Consider the following 20,564-nt stretch of genomic DNA (forward strand, 5'->3'; position numbering starts at 1 on the left):
GCAAGCCTTGTCTGGACGCTTTGCGTAATATCAGAGACGTGTTCCATTCTTTAATGTTGACCAGTCAGTCTGATCAACTTGCAGGAACTCATGGGAAGGAGGCCTTACATTGTGCCAAATTCTTTTGAGTATTGTGGTTGTTTCAATTTTCTAGAGTTCACCAGCCAGAATGGAAACTTAATGGAGCTGATGGCAATTATTCCAGGCACTTCAAGTTGGGTTAGATTCTGGTAACAGGCCCTTTGTACGCCAAACAGTGCTGATGACTAATTTATAGCATGCAATTTAAGAACATTTTTTTAAAAATCAAACTTGAGGGTGTTGTTAAAAAAAAAAGTCTGCTCAAACCACCCAGCAAGAACCAGTTTAAAAACATTGGTCAAACTCATGACCTCCATGTTCCAGAAGTTCCTATTGCAAGCACATTGCAATATGAAAGATGGAATTCTGAAGTAAATTTTCAGTTCCCTCCCCCCTTTTTTTTTACTTATACATTGCACCATTCCTTAGCTGCTGGCAGATTTAAATGGCAGTACTTGCTCTCCACTGCTAGGCTGTGGAAAGAGAATTTATTCTGATAGCATTAGCTCTCCTTGATTTCCAATGAGCCAGTGTGACATGTCAGTACCCCTATTTGAAAAGGGGAGAGGAGGAAATTGCTTGGCTCCGTGCAAGAGCATGCAGGGAGTGGAGCTCTTGTCAACTCGTATAAATATTGAGGATGCCTTTTTCTTTGAAATGCCAATTCCGATCTTTTTAAATTCTCTGAGCCGGAGGGAATTAATCTTCCTGAGAAAGGAGATTATCTATGACAGTAGCAGTGTCAAGCCTAAAGTGGAACTATAAACCAATGTTCTGTAGCCACCTCTTAATACAACTCTTTTACCTGTGATTTTAAACAGCTGAAAGAAAGGTGGAACATGATGGCTGACCTATTTGGGCTACAGTAGAACAGTGGTGAAGCCGTGGGTTCCTACACAGCCCTGCTTCCTTCCAAAATGTCAACAGATACATATCCAAAAGACGCCACGCTTTTTACGGCCGATTTCTCCCCTCCTCCATCATGCCCCTACTTCTGTCAGTCCTTATATGGACTGACTACTACAGGAATAATGGCTTGTCTCTTTAATTGAGGATGTCACACACACCTAGGAGTCTGTAAAATGTGTCGGCGAGATGACCCTAGGAACAGGCGCAGGATTCAAGGACTATTAATTGCAGAAAGGGTGTCTTCTCTTGCGAATTTCAAGCCTGCTATAGTAAGTATAAACTTAAACAACACAAGCATTTCAAATAAGGTGTTAACAACCCTATTTCATCTGGAATATTTTCTCTGAAAGAAAAACAAGACCCCCATATAATTACAGCACTGACTTGTGTTCTCTGGGCTCCTCACTAACTAGATATTTTCCATTGATGCTTTACTTATGAATCTCTAGGGATTTCTTATGCTTCTTAATGGTCTAATAGTGTAAGCATTTTTTAAACAACTGCAGGCTACTATATAATTCATTTGATGTGAAATTTCCTTGATTGGTCAGGTTGCAAGATTATTCATACAGACTAGTACCTTGACTGCTCATTTATCCTACAAGAGAATCTGATGCAAGTAAAAGCATATCACGTATGAGACAGCAAGTCACCCTGACTTGACTTGAACTGGGGTTTACCAAACATGAGCTTCATCTGCGTAATAGCAAAATGCATCGATAGTTCAAAAGCAAGAGCAGTATTTTCCACTTTGATGGCAAACAGTGACTTGGGAATGGAGTGAATGTGCCCTGCTACTGTGAAGCAGCCTTCATTGAACCCCCAAAATGCATTTTAAGCTCCTGAAAACTAATGTGGCCTGTTTAGCATAAGAGCTGTTTTAAAGGGCAGCATCTGGTGGTGCTGTGTGCTTGCGCACACCCTCATTCTGCTTCTCCCTCAATTCTCTTTAAGACTTCACACTACTTTTGCAGCTGGGGAATTTGGGCGGACGGTGCATGCCTATCTGCTGATAGCAGGCTGAGTGGAGCTTGCAAAATCTTAATGTTTCTCCCAAGACATTCCTTATTTTTACCTTGGAATGCAGAAGCCACGTGCATTTTACAAGTAGGAGCAGATGGGAGATAAGGACTCCATTGTTCACTGGTCGAGAACATAAGTTGCATTGCGGAGGTTAAAGACTCAGACCTCAGCTAGGATTAAGAAAATTGGAATCTCACTCCCTGAGCTCTACTCCTTTTGGGTAGATATAGCATGCCAGTTCTAACTCGATATAAGACAACTTCCTATATCCCTAAGGGCATAAAGGAATGGAGCCTGTACTCAGTAACATAGCATAAACACCATCAGTAGTGGGACCTTTTCAGCTATCCCCATCCTCTTTCCACCTCCCTTCATGTGCTGCTTTTAGCGCTTCAATCCTGGTTAGTTTGAACCACCTGTCATACCTGCATTGTGGTTTAATGTCGGCTTGCCAATCAAGAGCAAAGCATGGTTTAAGAGCTAGGCTGGTGAACCATAATTAAACTGCATATCCCTTTGGGGGATGCAATGGGGAATTGTAGTTCAAACAGCCCAGGATAGAAGCATCAAATCCAGGAAATGGAGAGCGGAGGAATGGGGACTGCACTTGTTCCTGGTCTCATAAATAAGGACGTGAACTGGGCTTAAAAAGTCCCACCTAGATTTATTTTATTTAAGGTACTTAAGTACAGCTGCACACATAGCTTCCATTTTCTGTACAATGAGGACTCTTTGACAATTATAGCAGCTGCTGACCTAAGGCAACATCCACCATGAATGGAGAGATACAGGTAGCTAAAGCCAAAGATAATATAATTACTAAGTTGAACCTTTTTCATTTTCACTAGCAGTATCTTGGCAACTACAGCAACATGATGTGAAATTAAGGAAACTTACATGAGCACCTCACTGTGGATTCTCTACACCACTCGAGAGACACAGTCAGTACAGGCACACCATCTTAGGCAGGTCTGCATGGAGCAGGTACCATTTGTATGAACTGTTTTCATCATATGGGAGGGGGGGCTGGGAGGGCAGATACTCCAGTTTGCTTGGTTGTGGTGGGTCAAACACCGAGAGATGTGATTGTGAACATCATGCTGGCAGCATATGCAGCAGTCGCAGAGGCATACTGATTCATACAAACGGCATCATTATGCTATTGGCTGGAGCATGAGCTCTCTTAACAGCCGCACGCTCCCACAGGCAATTGTGGGAATCTAACATATCAGTCTCAGTATAATTGTCTTCATTCGTAGTTCCTACTTTAGAAGAAACAGCAGTCACATAAACATCACTGGCTCTGATGCTACCAGCACAGGCTGCCTTCATAAAAATTAAGGATATGATATTGGCTCATTTCTGCATCATTTCTTGTCTTGCCCTTTTCTATGTGATGTATCAGTTTCACAAATTCAGGCACACATCTGCACTTGTGCAATAATTTCCATCTAGACAGTAGGTGTGTGTGTACACATACATACATACAATATTGTGACCCCACTGCTTCACAACGAAAGGCTTTAAGCGTATCATTTCAGTGTTATTTGCAATTATTTATCGTAGGATTTAAGAGTTTCAGATGGTCATCTTTAATAGTACTTTTGTTTTTAAACCAGGACAGCTGGTTGTCCTCTTCCAGTGAGTGCAAAATGCAACTTATTCTTCACTGTATTACTATAGATGTATTTCTGCCGGGGTGGTGCCCATTCTCACTCTATTTCCATGTATCATATTAAAACAGACATTTGGCCTATTACTGTTCTTCAAGAAAACAGACTTCTGAAACAATCAGTCCTTATTGCAACTGCCATGGTTAATATTCAAGAATTAATTTATACCTTGCTAGTTAAAAAATGAGGTGTGGTTCAGGAAACACATCCGGGTGCAGTGATCGTGGGACAGAAAATGGCTGCTTTGGTGTGTCTTGAGTAGACGGAATAATTTGGAGGGGACAAAATGCATTTTTTAAAAAGAAAGTGTTTCTATCTAGTTAAATTAATCAAGATTAAAAGGGAAATATAATTTTCAAAACGCCCATGAGAAGGCAGGCAATGGTTGGTGTTATCTACACACATTTGCACTGGTTACTTTATTGGGGATTGTATCCACAATAGCATGTGTAACTAATTTTGGTTAATAGGGCATTCCTGCCCTCTCCCCACTGTAGCTCCCTGTGCCCCTCAGGACTGGGAGGTCTTCTGGAATGGTGAGTATAGGCTGCAGATTTTTAGGATGCAGTAAGAATAAGCTTGGGACGCAGGTGGCGCTGTGGTCTAAACCACAGAGCCTTGGGCTTGCCGATCAAAAGGTCAATGGTTCGAATCCCCGCCACGGGGTGAGCTCCCGTTGCTCGGTCCCTGCTCCTGCCAACCTAGCAGTTCAAAAGCATGTCAAAGTGCAAGTAGATAAATAGGTACCGCTCTGGCGGGAAGGTAAACGGCGTTTCCGTGCGCTGCTCTGGTTCACCAGAAGCGGCTTAGTCATGCTGGCCACATGACCCAGAAAAACTGTCTGCAGAGCAGACAAAACGCTGGCTGCCTCACGAGATGAGCATCGCAACCCCAGAGTCATTCGCAACTCGACTTAACTGTCAGGGGTCCCTTTACCTTTAAGAATAAGCTTGGCCATCATTCAGAATAGGCAAACTGATATTTTGGATCTATTTGTTTGTAGAGCATGATACTCTTAATCTCAGGATCATGGGTCGGAGCCCCATGTTGGGTGAAAGATTCCTGCATTGTAGGGAGTTGAACTACATGAGCCTCATGGTCCCTTCCAACTCTACAATTCTATGGTTCTTTATATGACTTTTCAGCAGTTGGAAGTAAAAGAATACATCTGTGTTTTTACCCGTTTCTTTTGTTCACAGCCTCCCTTCTGAGATCCTGATAACTTAGCAGAATGAGAGCCACACAGTAAGGCAGACATATTCTGGAGAGTGTTTGTAGACAGAACCGTAGCTTGTGTTACTAAAATTCTAAAATGGACCTTTAATACAGAAAGTTAAACATCCTTCCTGTACTTTATTTTAAGGCACCTGTAAACTTGATTAAATGTTCTATGGGCGCCTTAAATAATTAGCCAATATAAATAGATTTTGAATTCTGGGTGTGTTTATAGGGAGATGGCCATTTTGCCAAAATGTTTTAACACAGCGCTGAACCTTGGGGATGTCTCCATGGCAGATGAGGATGTAGAACAGAAGGGAAAAAGAGTGACTAGAAAGTAGTTGTAGGAAAGAGTAAATAATAAGAATGAGTGGGACCAAAGTCAGTAGATGACAACGGCATTGCTGAGGCTACAATAATCCAGCTAATGGACCACAGGAGCTGATAGGGATATGCTCTCCATTTGGAGCTAGCAAGGGTTTGCAGCCCAAAGCATTGGTAAGTACTTGACGGTTAACACAGCTCTTAGCCTTATGTTCCTCTCCTAAACCAAAGACACAACAGTCACGTCTCTTGGGGTTGTGCTATAGGCACCCAGTGGCAACCACGAGAACCACTGCGAGCAAACAAAAAATGCAAAATGAAAGAACTAGAAGAAGCAAAAGAGAAAGGTAAAGGGGGTGGAGGCGGGATTTTGAACAGGGTAGATCTAGCTTGTTTAGATTAAGGACCAGCAAGAGGAGGTTAGCCTTGATGTTGCTACTGTGTTGGTCAAAGAAGGGGCTTTGCAGCTTAGGATATGTTCAAAGCACTAAAGGGTACCTACCCTTCCACCAAAATCTGTAGACTAGCATTCTAGAAGGGTTTTGACAAAGGCTCTGTGCTTCTATACAGAGATCATGAAGAACAGTAAACTACTGCAGGAATTAAAAGATTCACAGCTTTTAAGTGTATCTAATTTTGTAGTGTCACTGGTATATATATTTACAGATTATGGCACAGGCTTATAAAAAAGTAGACACAAAGTTATTTGTATTTAAGCAGCAATGAAATGTAAGATTGGGGCACGGATATTTCATGCTTGCTTCAGGGTGAGATACCTCTATCTAGAATTCCAAGAGTAATTAAAGTTATTTACAGTCCTGTTTTTCTAATACTCTGCTAAGTTGCTGAAGCCAAAGTAAACATTCTTCAATTACTTGGGGGAGGGATTAAATTGCCTTGTGTGTGCGGAATGAAATGATTTAAACTATCCTTCCATTATCTTTTATGCAGCCATTTGAAGTGGTACAGCTTTGTTTTAAAGTGTTCTGCAAATTGCAGTTTCTTGCAGATGAAGCTGACGGTTTAAAAAATAGCTTAAGTATGCATGATGTGTACCTAGAGACCATGTTTTATTGAGTCAAAATACTTTACAAAGAAACTAATGGGAACTATCAAACATAAATCAGCTGGTAAAGAAAAGCAGCTGTATTGTTTATAGACTTGAGTTTGAATTTGTGAAAGGACAGAAGGCATTTTCAAAACACTTTACAGATTCTAAACATTGCCCAAATGTGAGCCCAGGTGGGTTGCTAGGTAATGCAACTACAATGTATACATAAAAGGTGAGTGAGAATTAATATATATTTGAGAGCATTTAAAAATTCCAATAACACAAGTTTTATTGTAAAGATTAAATATGCCTGAAAAATATGAGAAAAATCAGTGATTTTACATCATGTACTATCAGTAGGGATGGGCTGAACAGCAAATTCAGTCTCACTGGTGCTCAATAATAGGTTTTATGCAGATTTTTTAAAACAATACATGGGAAGTCTGCATTTAGACCATGTGCACTTTACTACGTGAAATAGGCCATTCACTATGCAATGTATTCATTTCTAAAACGCTTGTTTCTGTGTGCACCTTTTGCAGACTAAAACTGCATCACAAAATCTGGAGAAACAGAAAATCAGGCTGAGTTGCATTCCAATCAGCAAGTAAATTTGGGACGGTTTTATTAGGCCCGTCTGCTGTGAAAAGTGGACCAAATAAATGCCTTCCCCATCCCTAGTTGTTAGCTGAGAAAATGGTGTATTAGTTTGTGCATTTCAAGACCATAGTGGCTTCTATGTTTGCTAGCAGATTATTTTCTTGAGCAAAATTCTCAGTAAGGACTCACCTGCTTCCAATACAAGTAGGTGATAAATGCCCCGGGTCCTCCGTTTTATGAAATATACACAAGTTAACCAGGTTGTCTTTTACATGCATTTCGTTTTATGGTCTGTTTTATGTGACATGTTGATTAGCAACCTAAAAATCTGGAACATAATCTTGATTAAATGGTAATCGGATACACTGAGTATGAATGAGATTCTTAAGCATATAGAAAACCATTGCGTTCTCTTTCTCTCTCTGCCACTAGTGGTTTCCCAGACAAAAACACTTTATTGCTTTAGATTTTTTTTTTGCAAGAGATTAGTAGTTCCAAAGGCATACTAATAAATGTGTTTAAGACAAATACAATTTATAGCCACTTCTTTAAAGCTTCTTATATCCTGAACTCCCATTTCACAAAACTGAATAAAAATATGGTGCACGCCAATTATACTTTGTTTAAAAATATGAACATATAAAGCACAGGACAGTTTCTGTTTGGTTGAAAAAGCAGCTCAACACAGTTTCCAATATCCATGGGTTTCCCTGGGTGGCAGAAAAAGCCTGAATAGGCTTGCATACATTGCCAAGTTGAAAATGCAATAGGACTAACATTTCCACTGTGTACCTGTAGAAAACCAGCAATGTGAAATCAAGTGAGTTTCTTACTTTGGCAAATAATTGCCTCTCTCAGTCGAACTGACACCCGGCATCGAAACTGGTTTCTGTTGCTTCTGCTCCACAGCTCCAATCAGTGTCAGTTGCAGTGCAATGGTCTTGAAATATTTGGCTCTCACAGTTTTCATGCATGCCTGTCTGCTCCAAACACAAGCCTCCTCCCTCTTGTTCAGCATTATGACCTGCATTCCACTTTTCTGCAAACACTTCATTGTTGTAGAGAGGCACGTCTCCATGCCCAAGAGTTTCGGTTCCTCCGTCTTCAACAGCAGCCAGCTGTTGATCTGAGATTACTGGGAACTGCAAGCCACTTTCAGTTGTGCAGAACTGTGTTTCTGAATTTCTTGCATTTTCCGTAACTTCTAACTCTAGCATTTCTCCTGTCTGGTGCCGCTCTTTGGCACTTAGTTTTGCCTTCAGAGATTTCTTGGCTTGCTTCTGGTGTCTGTCTTCTTTGGAGAACCTCCAATGAAACTGCAAACAGATATAGTGATAAAGGTTATGTTAAAAAAAAGAGAGGCACCAGCAGAAATCTGTTTAAATTCAATGCTGAATGTTAATTTAATAAGTGTGAGGCAGGTTGTGGATTTCTATTTTTAAACAGGAGCACTTTTTAGGAAAGTGAAATAGCTTGGCTTGTTAGCTCTCCTGTAGGTACATGCTAAGCTTCTCTTAGAAAACAGCAATCTTCTTAAATGGCACATTTTGATCTGCGTTTTAAAAATGTGTTAACTTCCCCAATCTCTTCTATGAACTAGTGAAAGTTCACAGACAGCATATGTAGGATGTTTCCTTTATATATGGCAATGGGGAGCTGTTACGCACCCGGTTTTGTGCATCTTGTCCACAGTAAATGAATGAACAGTTGCAGCACAAGGTATTGTCCTCCTGCCTCCTACCCTCCAAACTCAGATAGGTGCAAGGTATGATGTTACATTTTTATTATTTTTTTGAAAGCAAGCCCAGGTAAGGCACACATACAGAGCCATGTTGATTAAGACAGCATTGCTTTTGGAAAAAAATGCTCATAAGAGGAAACCTTGCCACTTATGCAAACAAGTGTTTGAAAAGTTTGGTATGTACACTATTTTAAAAAAACAACATGCAAGCCCTCTTCGAAATCATTTTAATATGAAGTTCATTCAAGTAAGTACCCTGACGTAGCGTGCTCTTGTCTTAACGTATCTCATGAGCATGTCACATCTGGCAACTAGAGACGGTAGGTACACGGTTATTTCACTATTGCTATTATTATTTCACTCTTCTACCATAGCTGGCATAAGGCATTAATTTATCCACATGGGTGGATCAGCTCACCCGTGTCCGTGTGAAGGGGGTGGGGTGGGGTTTTTCACATCTATAGGAAATGTGCTTCCATTTTTTGTTTGTTTTTAAAACCCAAACACACACAAAAACAGCTGGAAAAGTATGTCTGAAATTATGCTAACACTTCTGCTTATTGCTATGATAACTAACCTGGGCCAACATCATGCCAGCCTGTCCACCTCATTCCCAATCTCATAATCTCTCATTTCATCGGACAGAAATGCTGACATTGACTTAAACCAGATTACCGTATTTTTCGTTCTATAGGACGCACATTTCCCCCTCCAAAAATTAAGGGGAAATGTGTGTGCGTCCTATAGAGCGAATGCAGGCTGTGCCGCTAAGCCCAAAGCCAGAACAGGAAGACGGAGCACTGCGGAGCGCTCTGTCTCGCTGCTCTAGCTTGGGGATTGCTGCGCGCAAACCTCTGTAGGGCAGCGGGGTGCCTTCACCCCGCTGTCCTGCAGAAGCTAGCAAGGCTGTTCCCAAGCCACAACAGCGAGACGGAGGGCTCCGTCTTGCTGCTCTAGCTTGGGGACGGCTGCGTGCAAACCTCTGCAGGGCAGCAGGGTGCCTTCACCCCGCTGTCCTGCAGAAGCTAGCAAGGCTGTTCCCAAGCCAGCACAGCAAGAGGGAGGCCTCCGTCTTGCTGCTCTAGCTTGGGGACGGCTGTGCGCAAACCTCTGCAGGGCAGCGGGGTGCCTTCACCCCGCTGTCCTGCAGAAGCTAGCAAGGCTGTTCCCAAGCCAGAACAGTGAGAGGGAGGCCTCCGTCTCGCTGCTCTAGCTTGGGGACGGCTGCGCGCAAACCTCTGCAGGGCAGCGGGGCGCTGCGCTCCAAAGGCTTCAGGGATCTTTGAGGCTGGTGGTGGGGGAAAGCAGCGCTTCCCTCCACCGCCAGCCCCACAAGCTCTGGTGAATGTACCTTGAACGCACCTTGTTTTAGAGGGGGAGAACAAGAAAAAAAATTTTCCCCTGTTCTCCCCCTCCTATGGTCCGGTGCGTCCAATGGAGCGAAAAATACGGTATATATTTCCATTGCACTGTTATAATTTCATCAAGATTGCTTCCTTCTGTTTATCTCCAAAATACCTTCAAACTACAGAAAGATACGGGTGTGTGCATGCAGCTGCCCAACTATATATAACTTCCCTATCTATATAAGTCACTTTTTAAAAAGATTGTTTTTAAGATATAGTTAAACCATGCACATTTCATAATTAGAAAATAACATTATTGAGGCCAGAATGAACAGAACGACACAACAGCACTATGTATAGCTGGATGCTAAATCAACCCAGTGTGCTTTGGTTCTTTTTTGAAGGTTAAAAGTCACAAATGGAAAAGTTTGTTAGCTTGTAGTCCTACACTACACCTAAGTATATATTCTAAAGTGTGAGTGGACAGCAATTGAGCTACTCAAGAGTTATGTGGAAATTCAAGAGTTATGTGGAAAATCTAAAGCTGAATCCAGGTGGGGGTGAAGCATCTCATAAACCACACAGAGTCCAGCTCTCTTGCTGTAATGGGAGAAAGGAGGACGGGACCTCTCACTTATTTTTTCTTTAGTTTAACAACTCAAGACATAGTTCAAAAGTGTTCCGCAAATCTTTTAAACCACAGCAGTGTTAAACAAGCTGTTTCTACTGATGTGGAAAATCAATTAGACTATGACAGCTTTGCCAAAGCAAACACACAGAGCAATTCAAGGCCATATACCTTAGACTGTTTCTTCTTGGTTTTCTGGGGCAGGAGGGGTCTCTGAAGAAAGACGATCTGCTTAGTAGCCAAATTCCCATCCCTATATTAAAAAATATATATATATAAAAAAACACAATCCTACAAATGACTTCCATTTATCCGGGGTGTCCTTTAAAATTCAAGGAACGTCTCATAACCATCCATTAAAATCAGTGTTTAACAAGATCCCGAACACAGTGGCCTTTGCCAGACTAAAACACTAGGATTGGCACTTAAAACATTCAGCTCTCCAGAAGCCTCTTTTTCACTCATGTCTATTGCGTTGTGATCCATTCCGACAGTGGTACAGTATATACTTTGTCTGCCAAAATGTTCTGGAGTTGAAGTACAAGCCCTTAATAAATGAGTCATTCCAGAAAAGTCAGTCCACATGAGGGATGTCTTTGAACTGTAATGGATCCACGCAAAGAAACTACAAGGCCTGTTATACTGCTGATTAACATATTACATAGCTGTGCAACAAAACTCAAAATAAAACTAAATACACAGACTGACCCTTAATTCAACTGAGCTTAAAGGCTCCATGGGCAGGTCCAAGAGAGCTTGTGGGCCAAGGAAGGAGGAGGAGAAACACAAGCGTGAAGAGCAAAGATGACAGCCAAGGAAAGGCTGTTTCATGTGCTATTTCTGCATGTTTATATTGGTGGATTTGACAAAAGAAAATCTGTTCCCACCGCAAGGTGATTTACTGCATGAAGGAGAGCTATGGGAGATAGAGTCTTTATTTATATATGGCCCAATGTGTATTTTTATTATTGTCGGACAAAGCAAATTCAATGGGCCTTGCCAAGACATGGGTTAGCTTGCTGCTGGAATGCATGATTCATGAAGAAACCAGGATCTGTGTGAATCTGTACCAAGAGGGAACAGCCTAAATGAATTCTAGATGGATAGCTGTGCTAAGCTCTTGTATCAAGCACTAACGAGAAAAGAAGTGCCCCGTGACACCTTAAAGACTATTGAACATTCAGGGACTAGAGTCTACTTTGCCATGTGCATAAAGTACAGGTAACGTCCCATTTGTGCAGGGATAGTATTTCTGGCCCCCACATGCATCTGTGGAGTGTGCATAAGCCCATGCTGTATTTGGACCACTTCCAGGTCTGCAGCAATGATTGTGTGTGTGGTTGGCATCAATCAGACATGTGTAAAATGGTTGCTACCTGTACGTGACAGACCAACAGATGTCTCTGCATTTCATGGCCGTTAGGCTCCACTGTTCACACTCCCCCACTGCCACAACAGGCATGTATCTGCCAACCAATAGACTTCCTCCAACTGACGAAGTGGGCTTTAAACTTGTTTGTTTAAATGTTGGTATTTAAACCTATGCTGTAAAGTGGCAGGTGAACCAGGTCACTGAGATGAAACAGCATCTGAGAGGTGAAAGGGAATGCTCAGCCCCCACCTTCAGCAGGAAAGGAAAGTTAAAACCATTGGTTAGCATCAATTATCTGAGACGGGACTTGCGTCTGAAGCCCAGATATTCTGCACAGCCTGCCAAACACCTCCCGTTACTCGCCCTGCTGGGCAAACAAAGAGGAGGAACTGAAGCATTTCATGTTCGTACCATGATTCTCACAGTTGTGGGCTGCTTTAATGCACACGGATAGGGACCCCATGCTATGAGCAAGGATGGCTTTTATGACTGAGTCCCATAGGCTTTTTCTGCACCGTACCTGTTTGTCTTTACAACTGGAGTGGGAAGCACGCAAGTCAGCTGCCAGCCATATATGGCGAGAGAGTTCAGCAGGGGAATGTAATCTGCCTGCACTCGAGCCCCCTGGGGAAGAGAAATTAAGCCGTTAAGAGTTAAATGTGAAAAGCGAGGCTATTTTATAAAGGTTGTTTATTTACGGGTGAGGATAATTTCTGCCAGTTCAGCAAAACAGGAGAAGAAATAAATACTGAAAAACAAAAGGAATGAAGGGTCATTTTTCAGTTCTTGCTGAAGGGTTAAATAATTTTGTTTAAACAGGAGAAACACATTTCTTTCCATGCTCCAAAACCTTCCGTGTGGCAGCTGATGAATCAGATCAACAGGACTAATTCATTTTGTTTTGTTGGAGATCCCCTGGATGAATGGCCTCCTGCAATATTAGCTGAAAGAGAACAATTACCTCCTTCCAGACAAAAGGGTATTCAAGCAGTACAAAAATCCAGCTATGCTAACCAGGGCTAATTCTGCTCTGAACTATACAAGGTGGAGCTGCTGAGCAATTCTGTTAAAATAAAGCGAGCAACTCTTAAGTTTACACCAGTTGAGCCCAGAGAATAGCTGCTCCTTTGATTTCCAGAGCATCTCATGGTGTGTTAAACGACATTATGGTGGTAATGAGTACAGGTCATTTGCATCCAGCAGCATGAAAATATGGATGCAGTCCATTTTATTCCTTTTGTCATGCACACAGACACAAGAGCACAGCCTGTTTGTTATGTTTCATCAGCAAATGCACGGGTGAGATAAAAATGGTACCTTTCACTTTAGAGTCTGGCTCTGCCAATTGTCTCAGATAATATACGAGATCAAATAATTCCCTGCAGTGAAGTACAAAATGGCAGCTATGACAGACCACTTCAGAGAGAGGACTAATCAACAAATTTTCATCTTAGCTTTATAAAATATCCTCCAGTTTACTTACAGTATTATAGCTCTATATCGGTCTTTTTTTAAAAAAAAAAAAAAGCTGGAAAAGCATTTTTGTGCTAATTATCAATTAATTTTTTTAAAAAAAACTGATGCCAAGCAATGTCATTTGCACTGCAGTGGATGGAACATAGTGGGATGTAAACACAGAAAACGCACAATATTTTCAACAGTGTGAAAACTCAGCTGTAATTCTACTTGTACCTTATAAGAGAAGAGGAATAGCGCTAGGAGCTACCTATCTGGAAACAGTCACAGTCCACTGCATTAATCCTCGCAACAACCCCCTGAGGTAGGTCATCATTACTCCTATTTTACAGATAGGGAGCTAAATTTTGAACCAGTGGCTTGTCCTAGGCTACTTGTCACTTCTGCTTTGCTACCATGATTTTGGAATGAAGCTCACCATGCCACAAAAAGCACCCCTTCCCTTAATTTCACTCTTCTTTTTCTCTCTCCTTCCCCAAAATTCATTTTGCCTATCACTACCTGCTTTGTCCACTTGATCACAAAATCATAGGACTGTAGAGTTGAAAGGGATCCCGATGGTCATCTAGCCCAACCCCCTGCAATTCAGGAATCTCAGCTAAAGCATCCATGACAGATGGCCACCCAACCTCTGCTTAAAAACCTCCATGAAGGAGAGTGAGTACGTTCCACTGTTGAACAACTTGAACTATCAGAAACTTCTGCAGCCTTGAATAGCATTAGCTTTTTTTGCTCCTGCATCACACTGTTGACTCATGTTAAGTTTGTGGTCTACTAAGATCCCTAGATCCCTTTCACATGTACTGCTGGCAAGCCAAGTGTCCCGTCCCCCCCTTATACTGGTGCAGCTGGTTCTTTCTGCATGGAACCTGACGTTTGTCCCTATTAGAATTCATTCCATTACTTTGGGCCCAGTTCTCCAACCTGTTAAGGTGATCTTGAATCCCAATTCCATCTACTGTGGCATTAGCTACCCCACCCATCTGGTGTCATCTGCAAACTGGATGAGCATCCCCTCAATTCCTTCATCCAAGTTGTTTATAAAGACATTGATGCTCAAAAGGACTAACTTAAGGAGTCCAATTTAAAGACCAGAAATACCCAGAACCTCTCTGATCACTGGATACAGATCTGTTTGGCTTTCCATTAAGATGTAATACAAGACTCTCCTCAGAAGCAGCTGGCAGGACCACCATTTACAGGCAGGTCTATGAAGAAAAATGGGGTTGGTGAGGGACGATCAGTATCAGCATAAGCATGACCCATTTCCTCTAGAGCATAGCAGGATGCTTCTGACAGCTATCACAATCACAACAGGATAACACTGCCTCCTATATCAAGACCCCGTAGTATCTTGCTGCCAAACAGATTTATTTCCTTTTGATAAGTTTTTCAAATAGCCCAAAGCCCATGGGTCCTAGTTACAAGGGAGCACCACCCATTTCTGTCACGGCACGCAACAAGATGTCAAAGCCTGAGACTAAGCCATTCTGGCAAACTGGGGCATCCTCTTGGCATCTGCAGAAGCTGAATCATTTCAGTGCTGCACGTTTTTTCCTGCCACAGACTTTTTTTTTTCAGTGACACAAGGCTGTAAAATCCAAACTGGTCTCACTTGTCAAACCAGCACTCTCTTCAAGCAGATGCCGTCTTAGACCTTTGCACAAATTCAGGAAGGAAAAAAAGCCAAGCGCTGAGCTGAGCTTCAAGTTCTTTGAACATCTATCAGCTCGAAAAACGAAGGCAAAGGTCAGTTTAAAAGAGCAGTGAGCAGATTTCTAGACAGCCAAGTGCTGCTTCTCTCCACATTTCACTACAAAGTGTTACTGCCATTACAATTGTCAAGTTGCCCAGCCTGCCCTGTAAATTGGATCCTGTATATTTTCATTTGGTTCAGATTAAGGACCTTTCACAGCCCTTGGGAATCATCAGCCTCTCCTTAGCTACAGTGCCAATTTGCTGAGGACCCCTTACTCCCGGAGTTATGTGCCATCTGGTGAGTCTGCCTCCCCTAATAGTAAGGGGCCTTTGGGGGCTTACTCCACAGCAAGGCCACTGAGGATGCCTAGCTGGGCCAGCTTCTGATGGCAGCCATATTATATCACTCACAATGCCTCAGAAGGCAGCTCAACCTATGGGGCACAGAGAAGAAAAACCACAGGTGTCTTCAGGAGCCAAAAAGGCAGCTGTCTGCAGTGGTACCTGCTGAAATGCTAGACCCCATCAGCTGCCTAGAGTTGCTGTGGGGTGGTGTCAGGGCTGCATCAAATAGACTAACTAATAGCCGAACAAGGGAAAAAGCATTACTTAGGAACATGAAAAGTTGCCCGTATACCTATTTGTCCATCAAATTCATTGTCATCTACACTGACTGGCAGTGGTACCCCAGGATCTCAAGCAGAGGATCTTTCACATCACCTGCTGTCTGATCATTTTAAATGAAGCTCTCAGGGACTGAACCTGCGGTCATCTGAATGCAAAGCATGCTCTCTGCTGCAGAGTCATGCTCCCTTCCCAAGTCTGAACAGGTCAACCAGTTCTGGCCAGTGACAATGTAAATGTGAGAGGGGAAAGACTGAATTGCTTTCTACCCGAGGGCAGCACCATTAAGCATTTATCCTTACAGAAAGTACCGTATTGGCCTGAATATAAGCCTCACTTTCTTTCCAAATTCCAACCGTGGAAAGTTAAACTGCGGCTTAAATTTGCAATCTTACAAGAATTGGCTTTTATGAAATCGCTGCTGAAACGGATATATGATAAAATGGAACGGGTGTGAGTGCCTGCGGAATTTCAAGGGAGCAGCTTATATTCTGGTATTGTATTTTTTTCTTTCTGCCCCTTGAATTTTAAAGGTGCGGCTTATAGTTGGGCGAGGCTTATATTTGGGTCAATACAGTAGCTCCAGGTAAGGAAAGTAGAGAAAACTGTGTGTACGTTGCAGTGTACATGTCATTAAGAAGCAGCACATGGGAACATCTCACAAAACTAACTACATGCGGTTTTCTTGAGTCTTCTGCACAACCCTGCCACATGCCTAACGTCAAGGAAACTACCGCAAAAGTTGCATGTATGTCTTTCACATTTATTTCAGGGGCAATAAAAATGGAAGCTTGATCAAATGCCGCCAGCAATGATCCTCGGAGTAACTAGAATGACAAACGAAGAGGGCAGAAACAGCATGTAGAATACACTGCCTCTGGTAACTCAGCAAAATATGCGTGACTTGCAGCTACGATGATTCACTGCGCATTGTACTGAAATCTGAAAGGTGACAAGGCAACAGTTTAGGTGGCAGCGTTCCCCCCCCCCTTACATAAAATTCCAAACTCTACCATGCATGTAGGACCTAAAATATAATGCTAGGGTGTATCCTTAGGTCCTGGAAGGAGGACTTCCACTTATGATTCCTGCCAGCTTGCCATGCCTTCCTTCAAGATGTCGTATGTTGTAGACGTTTAAGTGAAACATTCCACTCCCTCCTCTTACCCCCAAATTCTCTCTTTTTATTTTTATTTTATGTTGTGAACCACCCTATCTACGAATGAAGGGCAGTATATTATTATTGTTGTTGTTGTTGTTGTTGTTGTTGTTGTTAATCCAATTGACAGTAAACATTATATGGCTTCTCAGTATGCCCAGTTTCCATTGTTTTCTTTTTAAGTATACTTTTTAAATATACTTTTAAAGTATATTTATTCTTCTGAAAAGAGCATGTCTTCTTGTTTTTTGGTGGCTCCATCTTGGCTCCATTTCTGTCTGTGCTCACCACCTGCATTTGCTATTAGAGGAAGTGATTAAAGGGCACTAACAACCCAAGCATTTAAAATGACATTTCATACTTATCATTGGAGACAGCAGAAATGTTAAGTTGTAACCCAATCAACACGTAAGGTGAATCTATAGCAACAACGTATGATTTATTTATTTTTTAAGCTCAACATAAGAAGAAATGGTCAAAACCTCGAGACAAAAGATTTTTTCTTTTTAAAAAAGCATAGTCGCAGGGAGTTGAGGGGGGGAGATAGTGTGGGCTGATCTACAAATCAAACTGAGAGACGTTTCCTTCTGTGAGAGAGCAAGCGAGCAAAAATTTAATGAACTCATTCTCTCATTCCCCATTCTCCTGCAGTTGATAAGTAATCTCTGATCACACCTTGAGTGTCAAAAACCAGAGCATGTTGAGATGGCTGTTTTCCTGTCTTGCAGCAGATAAAAAGAATTCAATTTTACTTATGATTTTGTAGGTTTTTTTCTTCTTTTCTCACTCAGCAATAGTCTAGCTCATTAGGAAAAACTAGAAAGCTCTGCAATTTGAGAAATAAGAGGGGGGAAATATCTAGGCCAAGTCACTAGAAAGGAAAACAACCTGCATTAGCAATTTTATCTTTTTCCTCCTGCTGCAGATATAAAAATAAAACAAAATTGAGAAACAAACAAAACAACAAAATCTAGAAGCCATATAACACAGGGGGAAGCTCATTTGCAGCAATTAATTCCCCATGCCCAATTGGTGGGTTGAAGTTACAATTTTAGAATTTGAAGCGATGTAACTGGCCATCAATCTACCTCAATCACTTGTTTGTTGAAGAAAGATAGCAAATCTTCAGCATGATGCTCCCCAGACATTCTGGACTATGACTCCCATCATCCTTTACCATTAGCTAAACTGGCTGCAACTGATTAAATTGCAGTCCAAAACATTCTAGGAAACACCACCATGTTGGAGAAGGCTATGACAGCATATGACATAAACAGCCCTGATAAGTGCCTGGTAACTTCCCTCTTTGAAACCACAAAGAAAGGCACAAACCACAAACGAATACAGGCAGTGGGGCCTATGGACTTCGCTAAACATCTCTCCCCCAAAAGCTGAAAAGAAAAGAGGTTCTGACTCAGTTTCCCCCCGTTCTTTATGATGTTAGGGAATGCTCAGCACACACAGATGCACTGGACGCTCAAGGCATTTCCTGAAATGAAAAGGTCAGTTCTTCATTGTGTGGAGCTTCTTTTATCGATCTCAGCTTTTCCACAACAAGAATCTGTAAGGCTATGAGCACACTAACAAGGGAGTAAGTCCTATTGAGCTTACTGGAACAGCCTTCTGAGTAGACATCTACAGGATTGTGCTACAAGTCCAGCTTGGAGTGAGTGAAGCAGAAAACCAGTGAGATGGGTGGAACAAGCACCCCGTCTCCAGCATCAAGCAGATAATATTTTTAATATTGGCAGTGTGCCAGACGGAGTACATGGAAAGGGAGGCAGAATCACAGATATGCTACTGTGACCTATCCTTTGCACCACCACCACGCTGCCCCCAGGCAAAGGGGTCTACGTTGCTACAACACCTCATTCACTGACCTGGCATTCAGCAGCATATTATTAAGACAAAATGAGGACCCTGAGCAGGAGAAGGACCATAAGGAGCCAGGGCTTAAGTCAGTTAATTTCATTCCTCTGGATTCAATTATCTTACTGGTGATGGTTCTGGTGGGGAGGTGGACTACTTCACCTACTTCAAAATGTGGCATCTGATTCCTCATGCATTTTGGGTCCTGCTTGCTTATGCTACAGAGAGTGTAAACAAACCTTACACTAGAGAAAAGCTCACCAGTTCCGCCCGCCCCCCGGGACTTTCACTCCAACAGAACCAAACCTAAGGTGTAGGCTCAGATTCTTGAAATCTCTCCCTGCTTGGAGATTAGGGTGTGCAGAACATTAGACTGTAAAAAAATAACACCTCTCAGTCATTTAGATTGCAGTTATTAAAGAATCTGGAGGTAAAAAGCTATACGCAAAACCATGCATTTCAGCTAGGCTACTTCTAAGGGCCCAAAATCCAGCCAATTCAGAAAAATCTTGCCATTATCTTTGCTTTGTACACTGTATCTTAAATGTATTCTGCTGAAGGACAAAGCTGGCTTGGTGTTATTTGCTTTATGAATTAAGTAGAGGACAAGTCCCAGTTTCCCAACACACACATTTGCTATTTCACCCCAACACTCTTCCTACATGGATTCACACACACACAAACTTCTTATCAAGTAGTTACAGGAATATTAAACTGGAGTGTGCCTGAATTTGTGTCAGTGTAACCATGTTTGGTAAAATTCTGGACGTTTATGTAATTCAGACATACAAATTATAATGCACTTTTGCATTCAGTTGGGCCAGTGTTCACAACATTCTGTTTTACTTAGCATTTTAGTTTGAAAACCCAAGTTCCACTATCTCTGCACTTCCTGCAAGATTGTATAGTTGAAGGAAAGAGCCTCTAAAATGTATGATAAGCTCAGAGATAAACAATGGCGAAAACAGCTTGAAAAATGAAGTTCTTTTTATTCAGATGTCTGTTTACTTTCATACCCCTTACTTAGTACAAACACAATACAAAAATGGTGTAAGAAATGATCCCTATGTTCAAAGTGCAGCACTTTTAAACATTAAGGACAGAAACTGCTGCCAAGCTACGCTGTTACATCTAAGAACAGTTTCTGCAAAACCTGATCCTTGGCATTCTGAATATTTCTAAGCTAAACAGAAACACGCACACATCAAAAAAGCCTTTTAAAGGAAAAAAGCCCAAATACACATTGCTCAACAACCCCTTTCTCATCCATATAGAAAGAGAAGCCCAAAGGGCACCTACCAAAATCTTCTCCCACCTTCTTTCTAGGTCACCTTCAAACAGCATCCAGGACCTTTCAAAGGGCTGAATTTCACGCTCATCACTTTTGGCCCCCTGTTGCTTTAGGCATGCGTAGTTTGTTCAGCAGCAGGCATCAAACTGTGTTGCTCAAGCCCAAACTCACCACACATTTAACAGATCGAGAATGAAGGCCAAATCAGAGCTGGCTCTTCATAGACACTTCCAGAAAGAACAGCAGATCATCGTATTTACGTCGCTCCTGCTCACCCACCTCGCAAACCCCAAACCCCTCATCAGTAAAGAGCTCTGCTTTATGAATGCTCTGCAGCAAAAACATGGCTACACCGTGGAATCATTTCCACTAGGCAATCTGCCATCTCAACAGATTGAAACTGTGTACTCATACTTCGTGTCAAAATGCTGAAAATGCACAGCAGCAGCAACCACAAAAAAGGCACTCCAATGTCTCCAGA

At 42.0% G+C, this 20,564-nt stretch overlaps 1 protein-coding gene and 1 long non-coding RNA gene across 5 annotated transcripts in view; one reads left to right on the forward strand and one right to left on the reverse strand.

Annotated features, from left to right (window-relative positions):
• Window positions 1-1,267: 1,267 nt before the first annotated feature.
• LOC310690046 lies at window positions 1,268-7,240 on the forward strand. The gene is made up of 2 exons (XR_014517837.1): window positions 1,268-4,393; window positions 5,202-7,240. It is a non-coding gene; the product is annotated as an uncharacterized lncRNA (long non-coding RNA).
• The window catches only part of RFTN1 (raftlin, lipid raft linker 1), a 101,050-nt gene continuing 86,765 nt past the window's right edge, over window positions 6,280-20,564 (reverse strand). For all 4 annotated transcript variants that reach the window (XM_083468235.1, XM_083468236.1, XM_083468237.1 and 1 more), the window contains exons 8-10: window positions 12,487-12,590; window positions 10,766-10,847; window positions 6,280-8,195 (exon numbers count right to left, since the gene is read on the reverse strand). In XM_083468235.1, coding sequence (XP_083324361.1) covers window positions 7,734-8,195; window positions 10,766-10,847; window positions 12,487-12,590 — 648 coding nt within the window. In that variant the 3' untranslated portion in view covers window positions 6,280-7,733. The remainder of the gene's footprint in view (window positions 8,196-10,765; window positions 10,848-12,486; window positions 12,591-20,564) is intronic.

This window comes from Podarcis liolepis (genome assembly GCF_965112155.1).
Source record: "Podarcis liolepis genome assembly, chromosome: 12".
In the NCBI taxonomy this organism is placed as follows: domain Eukaryota; kingdom Metazoa; phylum Chordata; class Lepidosauria; order Squamata; family Lacertidae; genus Podarcis; species Podarcis liolepis.